At 28.8% G+C, this 18,315-nt stretch overlaps 1 protein-coding gene across 3 annotated transcripts in view; it reads left to right on the top strand.

The window, feature by feature from the left end:
• The window catches only part of LOC119678466 (protein CREBRF homolog), a 68,030-nt gene extending 49,715 nt beyond the window's left edge, over nt 1-18,315 (top strand). For 2 of the 3 annotated variants that reach the window (XM_038090304.1, XM_038090303.1), the window contains 6 exons: nt 14,326-15,713; nt 15,775-16,312; nt 16,367-16,587; nt 16,708-16,963; nt 17,828-17,953; nt 18,023-18,315. In XM_038090304.1, coding sequence (XP_037946232.1) covers nt 14,448-15,713; nt 15,775-16,312; nt 16,367-16,587; nt 16,708-16,963; nt 17,828-17,953; nt 18,023-18,129 — 2,514 coding nt within the window. In that variant the 5' untranslated portion in view covers nt 14,326-14,447 and the 3' untranslated portion in view covers nt 18,130-18,315. The remainder of the gene's footprint in view (nt 1-14,325; nt 15,714-15,774; nt 16,313-16,366; nt 16,588-16,707; nt 16,964-17,827; nt 17,954-18,022) is intronic. The other variant, XM_038090306.1, reaches the window with a different exon arrangement.

The following is an 18,315-nucleotide window of genomic DNA, read 5'->3' on the forward strand; positions in this document are numbered from 1 at the left end:
ACTGTCAACATATATAAAAATACAATAATAAGAAATATACATACATACATACATCTTAATCATAGATTAACGTGATGATAGTATTGAATCAATTAAAATTAGAATATATATTCCGATCTACTGCAGTTCTATTAATATTGCATTTAATTCAGAGTTGCTGAGTTATTGAATCCAATATCACATTCAAGTTTGAATACGATTATTCAAAGATTGACAATTTAACAATAAATATTTATTCAATTAATTATTGAATTAAATTTTTGAATGAATAAATAATGAATTAATTGATTAGAGTCTAGTCTACTGCAACAAATTTATACGACTCTTATTAACTTTACAATATATAAATATATACATATACATATATAAGTAGACAAATCATTTTCTGATAAGAATATTTTAAAATAAATCTGAATATGTGATATAGACATATGTACTCCTATTAATTAATATACAAAGTACCTATACAATAAAATGGGTCAATTTACAGTGATAATCATTTAATCGGTTGAACTTAAGTAACCCTAAGTAGTACCTCATTTGCAACTAAATTCTATTAAATGAATAAGTAGTTGAAAAACGAATGTTATTTTTGTAAAATTTATTATCATAATCTTTTATAAGTTTATGTCAGTTACATTACTGAATACTTTAACACATCACTCAATAAGTCGTTTGACTGATACATAGATGGCGCTGCCATTGTCAAATCCATATGACGTTTATGAAGTACCAACCTTCAAAAGACTATGTGTAAAATTTAATGACATTTCGATTAGTGACAGCTATTAGTGAAGCTACTTTTGTTATTTTCAAAACAATGGATTCAAACCAATTTTGTGTGTAAATTTATCATTGCTTCTTGATGAAAAAAATATTGAACAAGCTCAGCAATGGCTTCAAAAGTGTTATCCAGATTCTGCGAGAAGTTGAAGAAGCATTGGAATGATTGTATTGTCCTTGAAGGAAATTATATTGATGAGTAAAATCGATTTTTGGCAGAATAGTCTAGCTGATGTTTGTTGTAAAAATGGGTGAATAAAACGAGTTAAAGGTGCTCCCATGATTTTTGTTTTCGGAAAAAGGAACCAATCTCTACGCATACAATAAAGAAATTCATGATAGCGACATATATAGGAAATGTAAGAAGTGAGCAACAAAAGAGATTTTGAAACAATTCTGTTTGTTTTCTGCATTGTAAGATTTTGAATGCGTTTGTATTCCTTACATACAAAGGAAATTTTGAAATAACTTTTATGCTAATATCCAGCAATGTCAAGAACACGCTTAAAATAGTTGGAAAACTCACAATTTTGAAAGTAGAAAAACGTTTCAGAAATGTGTCTTTAAGCACTTTTTAGATTTGCTGATGTCGTTGAGATCTTACTTAATGTAGTATTATAAGGAATCCATAGGTATAATTTTGGCCAGATTATGATCAGCCAGATTAATCTCACTTAAACTAAACTAAACAAATAATAATGGTGACCGACATTTAACTAGTGATCAGTCCTGGTATCTGTTTTTGATGATCTTTAAAGTTATAAGATTATGCATAGATCTTTTCTTAAGATTATGCATAGTGGCTCCGTAAGAAATTGTTCTCTGTTGCTTTTGTTGTAACCCGGAGGGTTTTGCTTGATCTCCTTTTAGGTGTGGCAAGCTGCACTTGGTCAACGAATTAGACGAGTGACTACAAGACGTACATCCGGCCGTTTTTAAAATTGTTTTTTCATATGCTGTGCTATATTCGTCAGATTTAGGTCCTAACTACTTACGATTAATCTGCAGATTTCAAAATAATAAGTAATTATTTAAAATAATATTTTCTTTGATGAATGACTTTATATCAGAAATAAATTCTTTTTGACGATGAAGATAAATTGTTCTACTGCAGAGGTTTATAAATACTAGAGAGAAGTTAAAATAATTGATCTACTGTTGAGATAGATCATTGTGTTTTTTTTGTATTGATTAATAATATCGATCTCAGTAAAAAAAAAAACAGTTTTTTTTAATAGTTCCTTTTGATATGTGTGAAAAAGTAAAATATTTACAGGGTATGTGTAGAATATGAAAGTAGGAAGGATAAATCAGGACATGTAGCGAAACAACTCGCTGATGACTGTTGCGAAAAATTGTGTTCTTCGAGTAGGGCGGTTCACCTTTCTCAATAATTGGCGAAATGAAAGAAATTAAGTGAAACGAAATTAGTGCTTTCGGTTAGCTTGGCTGGGGTCTTGACTCGTCTAAAATAATGGCTTTTTTCGACAGGACATTTAACTTTCACAGTAAGTGAACTATTGAGAGTGAAAAATAAACAAGAGTAGATGCAACAAGCGGTAGGTGGTAGGTTTATGTAGCGAAATCATGTACTAATGCTGTTTGACTATATCGAAAGAGAGGATTCACGTGTCAGATTTGCTATAAAAGCATTATTGACAAAAGTTTTTCGTATTGCAGCTACAATACTATAGTCCAAACACAGATACCTTCTGCACAAAAAGTACTTGGATTTTGTAAATAAAACACACATATTTAAATTTTATTCCAAATCTATTTTATCTCCTTCAAAATATGCTCCTTCTGAAGCGATACACATATGTCAACGCTTAACCCAATCTTTCATACACTTTTCGTAGGCTCGTAAAGGTATGGCTTTTAGTTTCTTCAGCGAATTCTCTTTTACCGATCAATCGACTCAAAACAATTACCACGAAGGGGCAAGTGTTTGAGTTTCGGGAACAGGAAAAAGTCGCACTGATCCAGATCTGGCGAATATGGTGCCTGAGCGATGACAGTGGTGTTGACAGCCGTTTTTGGTCAAAAAATCGCGTACAACAAGAATTTTCCATAGTAAAAATCGCTAAATGCACTTGAGGTAGTCTCACATTAAGAAAGGGTGTACTAACATAACAAAAAAAAATTTTTTGAAAAAGGTCTATTACTTAAGGAGTAGTTAACGAACAACAAAATCCGGATACTTTTTGAGCAGAAGGTATACACCCGGTGGGAAATATAGTCTGTCACCATTTTTTGTTATAATAAATTTTTTTATTAATAAATTTTTTTATTAATAATTTTTTTTGTAAATAAAAAGATAACTAAATGTAGTAATTGAAGATGGATTGTCAAGTACGTTTTGCGGCACACATGTTGAACTGCTGACAAAATAACAAGAAATTAGCGGGCAGTGTGAACTCAATTTAATTGTCCTATATCCATCCAATACCTACTCACATAGCGTACAACAGATACAAATGAACGACAATGCGATGTATCTATATAAATACACAATTCACCATATTTGCTGTAGAATTATTTTTGATTTTTCGCGAGTCACTGTACTTAACCAAAATAAACTAATAAAAATTTAAGTAAAATGTATAGTATATATATAAATAACACTTAAAAACATTGAAACATTGAATCAGAACAAAGAACATAAAGAAAATAAAATATCTGTATGTGAGTACATGACAATCTTCTAGAAAAAGCTCTGAATTTCAAATTGTATTTAAATACCAAAATAGAGCAAACGACAACAAAACAAATTCATGTGAAAGCTTTTGTGCTTACGGCAAAAGAAAACATATGTTTGAGTATTGGAATAGCAAAATCAAAATCAAAATAAAAAAAAAATTGTCTAGTAAGCTTAGAATTAGCTTTACTCAACAACACTGTTTGTTAGTGTGAGTTTACGTTGAGTATGAGAAGAAACTGTAAGTTCTCACTAACACAATTGAGTGTGCTTACATTTTGTTATTTGTTTTTGTTTTTGTTATATTTATTATTGTGCTTTACATGCTCTTTTATTTATTAATTAAAAAACGAATGATAGGAACTGCTGAGAGCTGTGATAAATTATAAATTCAAAACAAAATATAAAAAATAAACAGTGCTGACCTTGAGTGTGGTTAATAACTGTATAGCGTTTAAGTGCTCGTGTAGATAGATACATTTACAAAGCTGTGTATACCCACGAAAAAAAATGTACTGTGTAGATAGGTAGGTTGTTAGGTTGTTAGGCAGTACATTAGATTCGCGTTTTCGTTACAATGTGTAAAAAACTGACTGAATCTGCCCCTTGCGCACACTACTTGTCCGTACTCTAAATTGTAAACACAAACAATTTAGTTAATTTCGAAGTTAATGGCACAGATGTTATTTAGTAGATGAAATTGAAAAAATTGTACCTAATATAATTGTCATAAATAATGAAGTTCATGAACAAAATTTGAGTAATTGTATAGTTAATTAAATTAGTTAGCTCTATATTCGAACTAAATTATCAATTATAAATCATACGTTGGGTGCACAACTTGGGTTTATTCCTCCATATCTCTTAATGAATATTCATGATTATAATGATAAGCATTATCAAATACTCTATATATTTCTGTATACTTCTTTACATGTACATATTGACTGTAATTATTACAACATTCTTGTGAGTGACCCTGACAAATTCCGGAACTTTTACAAAAATGACAAAAAATTTGCTTTAAAAATAATATTATTTTATAAGTTAGACGGATTATTTTATTTTAAAATATTTGCTTTTACATGTATAAACCGTTCATATTATTATTTACACTATTAAAGAATACTTACCTTCTTATTTACTCAGATGGACATAATAATCCATTGCTGGATTCGGCCTGATACAACATGTGTCTATAGGCTCGCGCGTCTTGTCCAATATTGTATATTAAGTTTTGTTAGGGTTTCCTTAATTTGACTCCATCATAAACACGATCTACCTCTACGTCCAATATCCTCAATTAACGCTTTAAATACCTTTTTTGCTAGAGCGGCGTCATCGATTATCACGATATGACCAATACAGCAAAGCAAAGCTATTAAAGAAAAGCTATTTCAAAAATGTTTCTTTAACGCTCCCTTAAGGACCAGGGAAAAAATAAACAATGATATATCACTTTATACTATTCGATATAAGGATGAAAACTTTTCAAGTTACCGATAATTTCCGATAAACAAATTATTGAATATCATTTTTAGGTGTAATGGGCAGTGAGGGTCTCATGCATAATAGCTAATAAGATTAATTTTTGAGAAGAATGTGTTACATTCATTTTTAAATACTAGAAATAGTTGAGAAGTTGATGTCAATGCACCTATAGTATCATAAAAGGGCTCTATGTAACTCCCAATATCTTTTGTAGTCAGGACTATTATAATAATAATGAAAATATATAAATATTATATAAATGCAAGAAAGTAAGCATTGTTTGCTTGTGTGAATATAGTGAATGGGTTTTCTATTCATATGCAGTGTGACATTTTCCTTCTATAATTTGATTGCTTTAGAAAATACTTTCAGAAATTTTTTTGATTATAATTATATTTATACTATCTAAATTTAAAATATTTAACCATACATCTGACTTATTTAAGAAATATAAGAATTCTTAAATAAATGTAAAAATTTAAGAATTTTTAAATAAATGTAAGAATTCTTGAAGGTTTTTGAGAACACCTATTGATATATGCATATTTTTATTTACTATAGTTAGTGGAATTTCTAATAGCTTTTGTCAGGTCAATATGTTAGAAACTAAATTATTTAAAGTGTTGTAATATCGTATAAAAAATATTAATATAAATTTATTTATTTATTTTTTGTTTTACCCTTTTTAAGCTGGAATTGAGGTCGTTATTTTAATAATCAATCTAATATTATTTCATTGTATCTAGATACAATGTGTGTAGATGTAGTGAAAGAATGTTCCCATAAGATTCTTATTTTTCGTTACTTATTTCAATTTTTTCCATCTATTGTAAAAATAAAATATACTCACATGAGAAGAGTTTTATTAAAATGAAATAGTAACATTTACGGCCATCATTATAGTACGATTTAATAAAAATCATGAGTTTAGTTATGTTTCTGCTAAAAGACGTGTGCAAAACCACCATATGTAATATTGGTAGGTGGATGATTAATTTTCATAATATTTTTGACTTCTGTTATCATGCCAATAAAATTTACTGATAACAAAAGTGTGCCGAGAATGTTTATTAATATTTTATTTTTAATGTTTTGTAATGAAGACTTTAATGATTTGAATAATAATGAATTTGTTCAAGTATAAAAACTCATATATCCGAAGATCTTATATATTTACTATAAGATCTCATTTAAAGTTTTGGAAATTCGTATGATTCTAGTATCCTTTTTCTAAAATGTTTAATCTAATACATTTAATTGTTATAAATGGAAATGTTTTTACAGGAAGAATTGATATATATAGCATTATATGATATCGTTTGTTCATTGGAAGTAGTTTTTATAGTTCTTACACAAACTAAATACACAGTTTCTATATAGTAATAGGAGAGCATATATTATTTATTGATTTAGTTCGATGTGAGAATGGCGTAAGCTGTTTCAAATTCAATATATTTCATCTAATGGTTTTCCAAATTTTTTAACCCGTCTAAATTCAATAAATTTATTTTTTCCAAATGATTACGTCGCTAAATAACTGTTCCCTAATAGTAAATTTAGTTTCAACTAACCATATTTGTAGATTTGGAAAAAGAAAATGGGTTAATAAATGATAAATTTGCAGAATTTGGTACTTGAGTAACTAATTAATAGATTAATTAATGATGCTTCCTTATATCACACTTATACATCTATACATTGTCTTTATGTCTATACTTCTATACTTCTCTATTATGTGAGGTCAGTAAATGTTTAAGGGTGATACAACAAATAGATTGCCTATTTTTCTTGGTTTCATAAAAATTGTTTTCCATAAAAAATGATTAATTTGCAGTAGTACACATCCGTTTCAAAAAAACTGTTGATATCACCTTGTCTGCCAAGCTGCTTTGAAATTGTTACCCGATATATATATAATCTGCAGTGAGCAAAACTGACACTTACGTTGACCGTATGACTGTAAGGAGACCCATGCTCCAGATGGAGGAAATCAGTAATAATAGTATGACTGTGACTACAACAGACGTCCACATATAATATTATAGATTCTATGAATAATTTCTGGCGTAGCAGTCCCACCTCAGTTAGATGTACAGAACGAGATGCATCAGAATTGTATGTACGACCTAATTGCACACTGTCACAATGCTCATTATTATGATCATTTTCTGATATCACTTAAATATTTAAAACTAATATTTCTTAATACAAAACTATAAATTAAAAATAATTAAAAATAAATTTTATTATAGACATAATATTAAGGCAACAAAAATTCTTACAAATTTCTAAATTCTAAATTAAATTATTATTCTAAATTATTTTTGTTATTCTCTCATTAAATTAAATTTGTTTTTGTGATTATTTATTTTTATGTATTTGTTTCATACCAAAATATATGCTATTTATTTCCGTAATATCGTCTTCATTTTACCTCATCTAGTATTGGTATTCTATATATGAGAAATAGATATAAAAATTTATATGTAGATGTTTGTATATCTTTCGATTTCAAGTACTTGTTTAAAATTATACAAAAAATATATTTAGACATCATATGTTCTGTTCAGATACAGATTGTTGTCGTTTATTCGCGGCAGCAATATGACAGTTTGTTATTCGCATACTTTTATCTTCATTTCATATAACTACTATCTTTTTCATACACAGTTACATATTATAGGTACGTGTATATACGTATATTCGCGTATATCAGCGTTTGAAAACAAAATGTTTGTCGGTATCTAAACAAGCATTGTTTAATATTTTGATATTCTAAATATTCTATATATGTAAGTACATATGTATTTATATGTCCATAAATATATACAAAACATATATTATTTTGTTTGCTTTTAGCTATTATAATTCATTGTTAGCTCTGTCTGTTAGTAGTCAGGGGAGATCTCTTCAGTATACTTCACATAAATATATATATAAATATAAATATATATTTATTATATATATATATTTATTATATATATATATGTATATATATAAATATTTTACTTTGAATTGTTCTACTATTTTTGCACAATCGTTTGATTTTTACATTCTATTATACACAATTTATATTTAAGTATTATCGTATATAGAAAATGTTTGGCCTTCAGGGAGTTCATTTGCCCCGCAATCAATTTATAAAATCGTTTCACATAAATTTGTATAAATACTTCTTATATATTTAATAAAACAAATATATTTTTTATATATACATATTTATTAAATTTTTATTTTCAATTTGCTTACAAAGAATCGCAACAATTTCAATCAAAATGATTATATGATAGATTTGCATTCCCTATTGTTTCTCCATTTTTTTCAATTAATTTTATTAAAAATAATAATATTAAATAATGACGTCTTTACCTAATAACTTCAAATATTATATATTTACAGTGATAATTATTTTATTGCAAATAATGATTTTTAATAATTGCTTCAATTATTTGAGGCGTTTCAAACAAATGGAGTTCATTTTTACGGATATGGAATTGTGCATTTTTTAGATTAAAAATATTTTTTTTTTATAAAGATTTTTTCAAACATTTTTGATTATCTCATATCTCACGTAATATTAACACAGAACTTCTTCAGTTTCAGTTTATTTCTTGAACAGGGAGTCACCGTCGACATTACTACATTTTGATAGACATTATCCTATATATGTATGCACATTGCAGTTTGGATTGTAGCAGTTTGCGAGATTTACTTTATATTCACTAACCCTAGAATTCCTACGTAATAGCCTTCCAATATATCCAATGTTCCAATATCTCCAATGTTCCAATATGAACCAACTACTCTGATACAAAACTAAATCATATTCGTTTGAGATATTTAAGCACCTATTACATTAAGACCGAAAAGTTTTCGGAAATTCTCATTTAAAATTCGCGCGCTGTATATTTTTCGATATTTTAAGTTTATGTAGTTTGGCAGCAATTAACGACAATTACTATGCCAAAAATGAGCGCGATCTGTCAGACAGTTCGTTTACGGCAGCTGTTGAAACCAGTTCACCTCAGTAGTGCGTTGCGAAAAAACAATGGAAAAAAATATTGAACAAAGAGTTTGCATCAAATTTTGTGTTTCGAACGAAATTTCGTGTGCAGAATCGTTGCGAATGCTACAAAAGGCTTATGGGGAATCAGTTTTATCGAAAACTCAAGTTTATGAGTGGTACAAAGCCTTTCAGGACGGTCGTACGACCGTCGAAGACATTTCGCAACGCACTACTGAGGTGAACTGGTTTCAACAGCTGCCGTAAACGAACTGTCTGACAGATCGCGCTCATTTTTGGCATAGTAATTAAGGACAGTGCTGCCAAACTACATAAACTTAAAATATCGAAAAATATACAGCGCGCGAATTTTAAATGAGAATTTCCGAAAACTTTTCAGTCTTAATGTATATATGTTGGATATGTATAATCATTATTGAAGAGTAGACTACTCATAATTAATCACAATGTGTAAAAACTTGTATTTGACATATTATAAATCAATATACTCATTTATTCATTGATTTCAGGTGTAGACTGTAAATCGAGCATACAATAATAAAGTTAATGTTATTTATCAAACAAAAATAAAATAAAATAAAAATAAAAAAATATATTGCATATACATAATATGTTGAAAATATATTTATTGAGTTGAGCGCTCTACACTTTAATTTAAATAATTATTTATTTTAATTTTATTAATTAATTTTTAATAGTTTTCACATAATAAGAGATATTTATAATTAGTTTTTTTATATAAATAAAATTTTAATATATTATCCTTATATTATCCTTAGCAATACTATTCCTTTGTAATTAAAAATTTTTATTTTTATTTTACTTTCACTTTATAATAAAAGTTTTTTATTTATTATTCTTTTCTTTAATTGATAACAAATGACACACCCATTTTTAATAGATATTTTTAGCACTCATTGACCAAAACAATTGTTCGCCATGTCAGAGTATTTGAACAACAATATCAATCAATTGCGTATATACATATATACAGATACATATAAAATATATGTATATTTATTTTTGTTTACAAAACATGAACTATCCAATCTTGCATGTTTTGTGTTTAAATATTACTAAGAAAGTGTATTAATAAATAATATAATATGTATGTATTTCAAATTTACAAATTGTCATAGAAACTACATATTTTAAAATAATCAAAAAAAATATGTATTTTTGTTTTGAAATTGTTAAAATACAATAATAATTTTAGTTATAATATTTAAAGTGAAAGCTCTTACAAATTTTTTTCTTCGATTTTCATTTTCAAGCCAGCCTCATGTCCCCACACTTCGTTTACGTTTGCACTTCTGATTTGTATCTATATACATTTCGTAGATTGGACACAAACAAGAATGAAGTATAATAAATTTTTATATAATCATTAATATACGATATTTGTTATTTTTGTTGATAGTATGTCTGTCCAAAATACACTATTGTTATTGTTTATTATTTTTGCGTATTTTCTTTTATTTTTTTTTCCCCTTTTTTTAATTTTAAGTTGTTTACGTCGTTAATGTGTTTTGATATTATTCCTTCGTAAAACTATTATAATCTATATATAAACTCTTGTTTTTATTTGCTTTTTTTTTATTAATCATATAGTAATTTGTGTTTTATGATTATGTCATTTATTATAAATCCTATGACCAATTGAAGTAATCCGGTATATTGGAACAATTTGAACAGAATTGATGAAATTTGAGTTCAGAGTCACAACCGCGAACTATGTGAGGACATCTACAGACACTATTATTTTTAAGTTTTATAGTTCAGAGTATACGGTTTCTACATTTTAGTATTTCATTTTGTTTTGAGTTTCATTGTTCAATGTATAAAGTTTAAACAACTATTTCTTTTGTTTTTCATCATCATCAGTTGTTGTATCTCCCACTTGAGCATAGTGTCTCAATAAAGCACTACCATCTGGTTCTGCTTGCCGCCAAAATCTTCAGCTCGTTTCACGTTTTTCCGGACTTCTCGATTTCGTTTTGCAATGTTCTTCTCCATATGTTTTTGTTTTTTATTGCTTTCTTTTAAATCTGTTACTACACATACTCAATGCATCTCTCATATATCGTAGCTATAGATTTTATAAATAAGGACGGTTTTCTGAGTAAAATAAATTCAAGATGTCATAGTTTGCTAGTAGAAAGAATCATATGAAAGGGTGGTCTGTATTTAGTATTATATATATTAAGTATTAAATATAGACTATTCGAGTCTATGTTTATAACATACATTGTATACCCGAGATAAAAGGTGCTAAAGAAAGGTTTTTTGAGGAGAAGAATATTCAAGAATAAACCTTAATAATATAAAAGAAAAATCTGACAAAACCACTGCAAATTTGTGAGGTTAATATTGAAAACAGATTATAAATTTATATCATCTAACTTGAAAATACCTTTTAAATATATATATAATAGTGGTTCTTTTTATATATTGTAGAATTAATTATTATATATACGTCATATATTAATTGCTATTTTTATGATTTTACTTATATACACTTTTCTAATTATTTAAAAACCTTTTAAAATAAATAGATAAAAAATTAATCTTTTGTGTATATTGCATTTTATGAATATGTTTAACCTTTCACGAAACGAATCTCTAGCATAAATTTTTATTCTTCTAATGTTATTGAAATTTAATTATTATTTTTTTATAGATAATAACTGACAATTCTTTATGAAGAAATTTTGCAATAAATATAAACAAATCATTATTTTGAAAAATATTTATTGTTTGCGTTTTCTAAGTGGTTGGTCGGTTCTAAGAGTTATGATTGATTCTATAGAATTTCATTCAACGATTCATATTTAATACGAGTGTAGCTATAATTATGAGTAAACAGTGCAAAACGGTTAGAAATAAAAATTTTACGAGGGTAGTGTTATAGGCGGCAATAATTATTAAGTTTTTTTTTTATTACATATGACATTGAATTTAATTTGATCAATGTTGTCATTATATAATATGATTGATAATACTATTTAAAGAAGTATCTATTATTTGAAATAGTTGGAACCCAATATCGTACAATTTGATATAATATTTCATAATACTTTGTTTATGAATTTATTCATTGAAACATTTGTAAATGCTAACAAAGTTTATAGTTTATAGTATAGTATCTATTTTAGATATTTTTCTTCTACTTCTGTGGAACACATTTAAGTTTTTATTTAGTACATTGAGAAAGCAATAGTATTTCTATTGTTAGTCTGTTTCATTTTGAATTTTAATTGCATCAAGAGTATGGATATATACTTGTACTTTTGGATATATATAAAATGCAACATAAAGAGACTTTTCTTTTTGCAAATTAGTTTAATGGCTAATATAAAAATCATTTATTAGTTCTAACAGTAAAAGAACTCAATCTCTCTCTAGCACTTGTTTTCTGTATTCCTCTCGAATTTTTACTTTCTTTCTCATTATTTCTTTCTCGCTTACTTGTTCTTTCTCCCTCACTTGTTCTTTCTTCCACATTTGTTTCATTTTCTCTTTCTCTCTCATGTTTTCTCTCTCATGTTTTCTTTCTCATATTTACTTTTTTCTTTCTTTCTCATTTTTTTCTTGCTAATTTTTTTGCCTTTTTTTCTCTAATACTGGACTGTGCCTTAATTTAACTTAGGTTTTCAAAAAACCCTTTATACATCATATAACATTTTGTGCTTACAGTCTAAGGTATCAATTAGTGAAGACATTTCTTTAAATGGCTCGATATAAACAGTAATGGTGATACACTGTCTACTGAGAAAACTATTTTCTCTTTAAAAGAAATTAGAATGTTCGATATGGGTGTTATAGGGAATGCTAAGTAGATATAGAAACTTCCACTAGAGGGATTCTTTTCCCTCTAACTGAGTATAGAACTCAGTTAAAACTTATACTTTGTACTATTGTAGGTGAACGGCTTAAGTTCATTGTAAGGTTTTCGTTATCGTTTTTTCTTAATGATTTTTAAGCCATATATTTCACAAAATTTCTAAAGTTTCTACTATAAGTATTACTGACATATTTCTTTTCTAGTATTTGCATATTTTTTTATACCCATTTTGCTTGTTCTATAAATTACCATGTATTAAATATTTTGAAGTTGCATTGTCTTTTAGTTATATGTTTATAATTTAAGTACTTAAAAGTAGTCAAAAATGACCACAATACTCTCTTTACTGACCTCTGAAAACAATCATGAATTCCCCTGTGTACGAAAACATACAAAGCACTACCCTCGTATTTTGTTAAGAGTGTATATTATGAATTTTATATATAGTACGGATGTATGTTAAGGGAAATGAATCGCTTGTCTGGCACACGTTACAAACACGTTCCAAGTTCATTGTTTGTGGGGATTTATTTATTTATTTTCATTAAAAAATATATATAATAAAAACAAATAAAAAACAGTGGCCGACAATTTATTGATAAGAATTTTAGGTTTTTGTTGCAAATATTTACAGTGGTGACCTAAAAAAAATACATTTAATTACTGTAATATACAGTTTTTTTTATTATAATTATATATCTATTTCCTATAAGTTAATGCTTGTATAGTGTATATCATTTATATACACATATATTTTTAATAAATATATGCTATTAAATAGATTGCTTTTTTCAATATATGTCTGTACTGTAATAAGTGAAGTATTGCAATGTACTTTAATTTCATATTAATAATAGTTTTTTTCTTGGCCGCGACTGTGGTTCTGTTGTGGTTTGGGCTTTATTTTGCTTGCATTTGCAAATGGATACAGTGTTTGACTTCCTCTTGAGTGCACACATATACGCTCATGGATGTTTATTTAGTTATGAGTACGCGAACAGACAAACATGCACCCCTCGCAATCTCCGCCCGCCCACACGCTATATTATCAGTTTGAAGTGCTTAGCAAGCACTGGCTGAGCGAGATTAACGGTTTAGTTATGTTAATTGTCAGTCGTCTGACATATTTTCAGACAATTTCAGACAAAGCGCAACTGGCCATATCCAGTACAGTTGCAGAATTCTTAGTGACATTGAGTGTCCGCCTGCTTTTTGTCAGTCAGTCCGATAACTAAACGCTGTATGTTTAGTTTATTTGCTCATTAATGCAATATTGTGTAAAAATGCAAATAAGTTAACAGTAAAATTGAATTACGAACGAAGTTAGTCTCGATAAGTGCCGCACGGAGCTCCCTACTGGGTGCTGATCATGAGTGCTGGTGTAAATAGTTATTAATTGATTGTCATTAATATTGATTGTATTTGCACAACAAATTAATTCATAATTATTTATAATAATTTTTTTTTTTTTTGTTTTTTTTTCAGATATTGACATTGTATTATTAATTTTGTGTTTCGTGTGGCTTTGAGAGCTATTGGAGCTCTTAGTAACCCGAGCAACGCCACGGACCAACAGCGTTAAGGATACAAAGATTTTGTTACATAAAATGACAGAAAATCAATTGTTTCCCATGTCGGCAGATCTTTTCGACAGTTCCTCAAATAGCAGCAACCCATTGAAATACGATTTGTATGCTTCACTGGGTTTAAGTAATAGCAACAGTTCAAGTGCAATCTTTGGCACTTCATTGCACACGTTTAGTCCACCACTGCAAATATCTGTAAATACTTCTAACTCAAACGTTATTACTGGAAATAACTTACAAAATAGTAATAGTAATAATATCCACAATGTTGTTGGCAGTATTGGTAGTAGTAATGTTATGTTGACAAATGCTATAACAATACCGCGTAGTAACAATCCAAATCAAAGCCATAATCCTTACAGAGACGACGCACATCATCATCCAAGTCCAAGTCCTTTACACCATCAAATGATGTCTTCACACCAAAATCAACAACAAAACCAGCAGACCACACGTCTGCTGGCCGATCTTTCCGACTATGCACTGGATGCTTTGGATGCCTCTTCCTTATCGCCAACACTTTTACAAGATGTTAGTTTAAGTGCTGCGTCTCCTTTGAATTCATCTTTGCATAGTATTACGCCTAATAGCAATGTATCAACAGGTTTCTATGCGCAGGACGCTTCACCTGTTAGTCACAGTGGCAACAATAGCGCTGTGGGTAGTATAAACGCTGACAATACTACATTGCTATCATTGAATACCAGCGGTAACGGTGCTGATGATGTAAATAACTCTTTAATATTTGAAGTTGCTCCAAATTCCAATACAATGTGGAGTGATATTGGTAGCGCTATTATTACAACAAAAAATGAACCATTCAACATTGAAGATGATTATATTTTCTCTATTGAAAAAACTGAAATACAATCTGCAGATTTTTCCGATATAAATGATGATCAATTTCTCGAAGTGATTGGCAATTTCGAAGATCTTTTGCCAGCTGCCACAACTGTAGATGGTTACTTTCAAATTAATAATAATGTACAGCAATTAAATAGTCCAGAAGCTTCACCTGGCGGACCGCCATTAGAACTTTTGCAACAACATTTGCAACATCAACAACAATTAACTCAATTGCATTCACAACAGCAACATCAACAACAACATCAGCAGCAACAACAGAACCAACATTTACAACACAGCAACAGTGCTGGTGGTGCCGTTCATCAACATTCACAGCATAATCACAATAGTTCCTCTAGTCCATACGATATCTATCATAGTACACCAAATAAGCAGAACCAATTGAATACTTCTTCAAATATATTTTCACCAGGCAGCCAAGTAATTATTGAAATTTATTTAATTTTTTTGATTATTATTAATTAAACTCATTTATTCGTAGTCTTCGAATTCACCACTACAAATTAGTTCTATAACTCCACCGCCACCACATGCCAATCGTTCACAGTATCAACAACATCTGGTAAAATCGCACAATATGCAAGAACTGATTAAAAAGAGCTTTGCTTTGTCGCCAGATAGTAGCGCGGCATTGCTGGGTCAATCGGTGCCAAGTTCCCATATGTTACTTTCTGGAAATGCATTAAGCCCAAGCAGTGGCAGTAGTGGTTTTGGTAGCTCTACAGGCGGCAGTACTGGTGTTAGTGTACGAAAATCATTTGCTTACCAAAATGATGCATCCATATCGCGTTTATCATCTTCGGCTCCCACTCATCTTGGATTTGATCATATTTGGACGCGACGTGAACCAAGGCAGCATTTACTCTCAACTGGTTCTCTAGCCGAAACAGAATCTTATTCTTCATTAAGCACTGGCAGTGTGCTGTCCCCTGAGGGTATCGATTTCTCACAAGATGATGATGATGACGGTTCAACAGATTACAATAGCGATCACTACGATGACTTTTCTAGTGACAATGGTAAATATTAATCAAATTTCAATAGTTTTGAATATAATTTCAATAATTGAATAGGTTCAGATAACGAAGATGACGCACGCACTACTACCTCAGGTCAATTATCTTCAAGCAAAGGCAAAGAACGTTATTTCTGGCAATATAATGTACAAGCAAAAGGACCAAAAGGCAAACGACTTGTATTTCAATCGAAACTGGAAGATCCGCATGTGCTAAATGAAGTCACAGATCCTGTCTTCAGTCCAAATTGCACTGTGCGCGGTATTAAGGTATTTAAAGTAAATACAACCAATTTCGCGGCATTTCAACACAATTCAATAATTCGTTCGCGAAGAGTTGATTGCAGTTGATTTAAATCAGAACAATGTTTTAACGAAATTTCTGTTTTTAACTTACAGCACAGCGGTAAAGCACGTAAAGGAGATGGCAATGACTTAACACCAAATCCACGTAAATTACACAGCATTGGAAAAGAATTAGATAAGCTCAGTCGTACAATCAATGATATGACACCAGTTTCTGAATTGCCATTTAACGTACGCCCAAAGTCACGCAAGGAGAAGAATAAACTCGCTTCTCGTGCTTGCCGTCTTAAGAAGAAAGCACAACATGAAGCAAATAAAATTAAACTTTTTGGACTGGAAATTGAACACAGTAAGTTTAGATCTATTGGAATAGATTATAGATATATGTAAGGAATGACCAACATAAAAAAAACTTTGCCAATTGCTAAGAAAAACAATTCCGCTATCTAGTTTTGTATGGATCATTAAATAAATTTGGAATTGCTAATTGTTTTTAAAATATTAAAATATATTGTAATTTTAAACCAAGTATCTTTCTCTGCTTTTTAATCTGGCTATAAAAAATGGTTACTGATGGCTGTAGTTAGTGCATGGGAATATTACTCATAAAAACATTTCATCGAGATTAACCAGGGTGAACTTTTTTTTTACATTAAAAACAAATAAAAATAAATTATTAGACTGTCAATTTAACGAAAGATTTAATGTATTTTGAATACATTTTATTAACAATAACAGCGTTAAAGAGTACTGAATCTGAGCTTTAAATTTGGCAGGGCACGAGTTCGATTCCTGGTACTTGCAGTCTCAAAAAATTATTTACAAATAATTAAATACAAGACTTATTTTCAACACTACTGATGATGGGTATTTGGCAATACTCGAAACAGATGTATGGTCAGCCAAAAATTTAATTAATTAAAATAATATAAAAATAATTTTTGTTGTTGTCGCTCATTACTGTTCGAAACTTCTCTATTAAATAGTAATATTATAATATTAATGTTATATTTATTATTATTATTATTATATTATTATTATTATATTATTATTATTATATTATTATTATTATATTATTATTATTATATTATTATTATTATATTATTATTATACTATTATTATTATATTATTATTATTATTATTATTATATTATGATTATATTATTAATATTATTATATATAACCATATTAAATGAAACTATTTTTTGCAACAGAGAGACTACTGAAAGGTATATCAGATATGAAACAAGCACTTGCAATTAAATATCGTAATCAAAACGTTGGCGAATCAAACGAAGAGATGGATCAGCAAATTGAAAGAATATATAAGATAGCTACAAGTGAGTTAAGCAATTAATTATATATAAATATTTTTTTAATACAACATAAATTTTTTTATATAATTTTAGCTGGCTTATGTATTGCTGGTGGTACGACAGATTTTGTAAATAAAGTTTTGGATAATGTTAAGAGCGGTGTTTCCACTGGTGGACTTGAGGAGTTACGAAATTCATAGGGATGATTAAGAGTGCCAGCAACAACTGCGGCCATGGAGAAAGTTAAAGAAGAAGATGATGAATAATGTTGGAAAATTGTCAAAGAATATGTAACGAAAAAAAAACAAAACAAAAATACTAAAGATGAATTGTGATGGCTTCATTGAACCTAAATGAAAAGAAAGAGGCAAAGTACAGATTTAAGT

The sequence above is a fragment of the Teleopsis dalmanni genome, chromosome 2, assembly GCF_002237135.1.
Source record: "Teleopsis dalmanni isolate 2A chromosome 2, ASM223713v2, whole genome shotgun sequence".
Taxonomy (NCBI): Eukaryota; Metazoa; Arthropoda; class Insecta; order Diptera; family Diopsidae; genus Teleopsis; species Teleopsis dalmanni.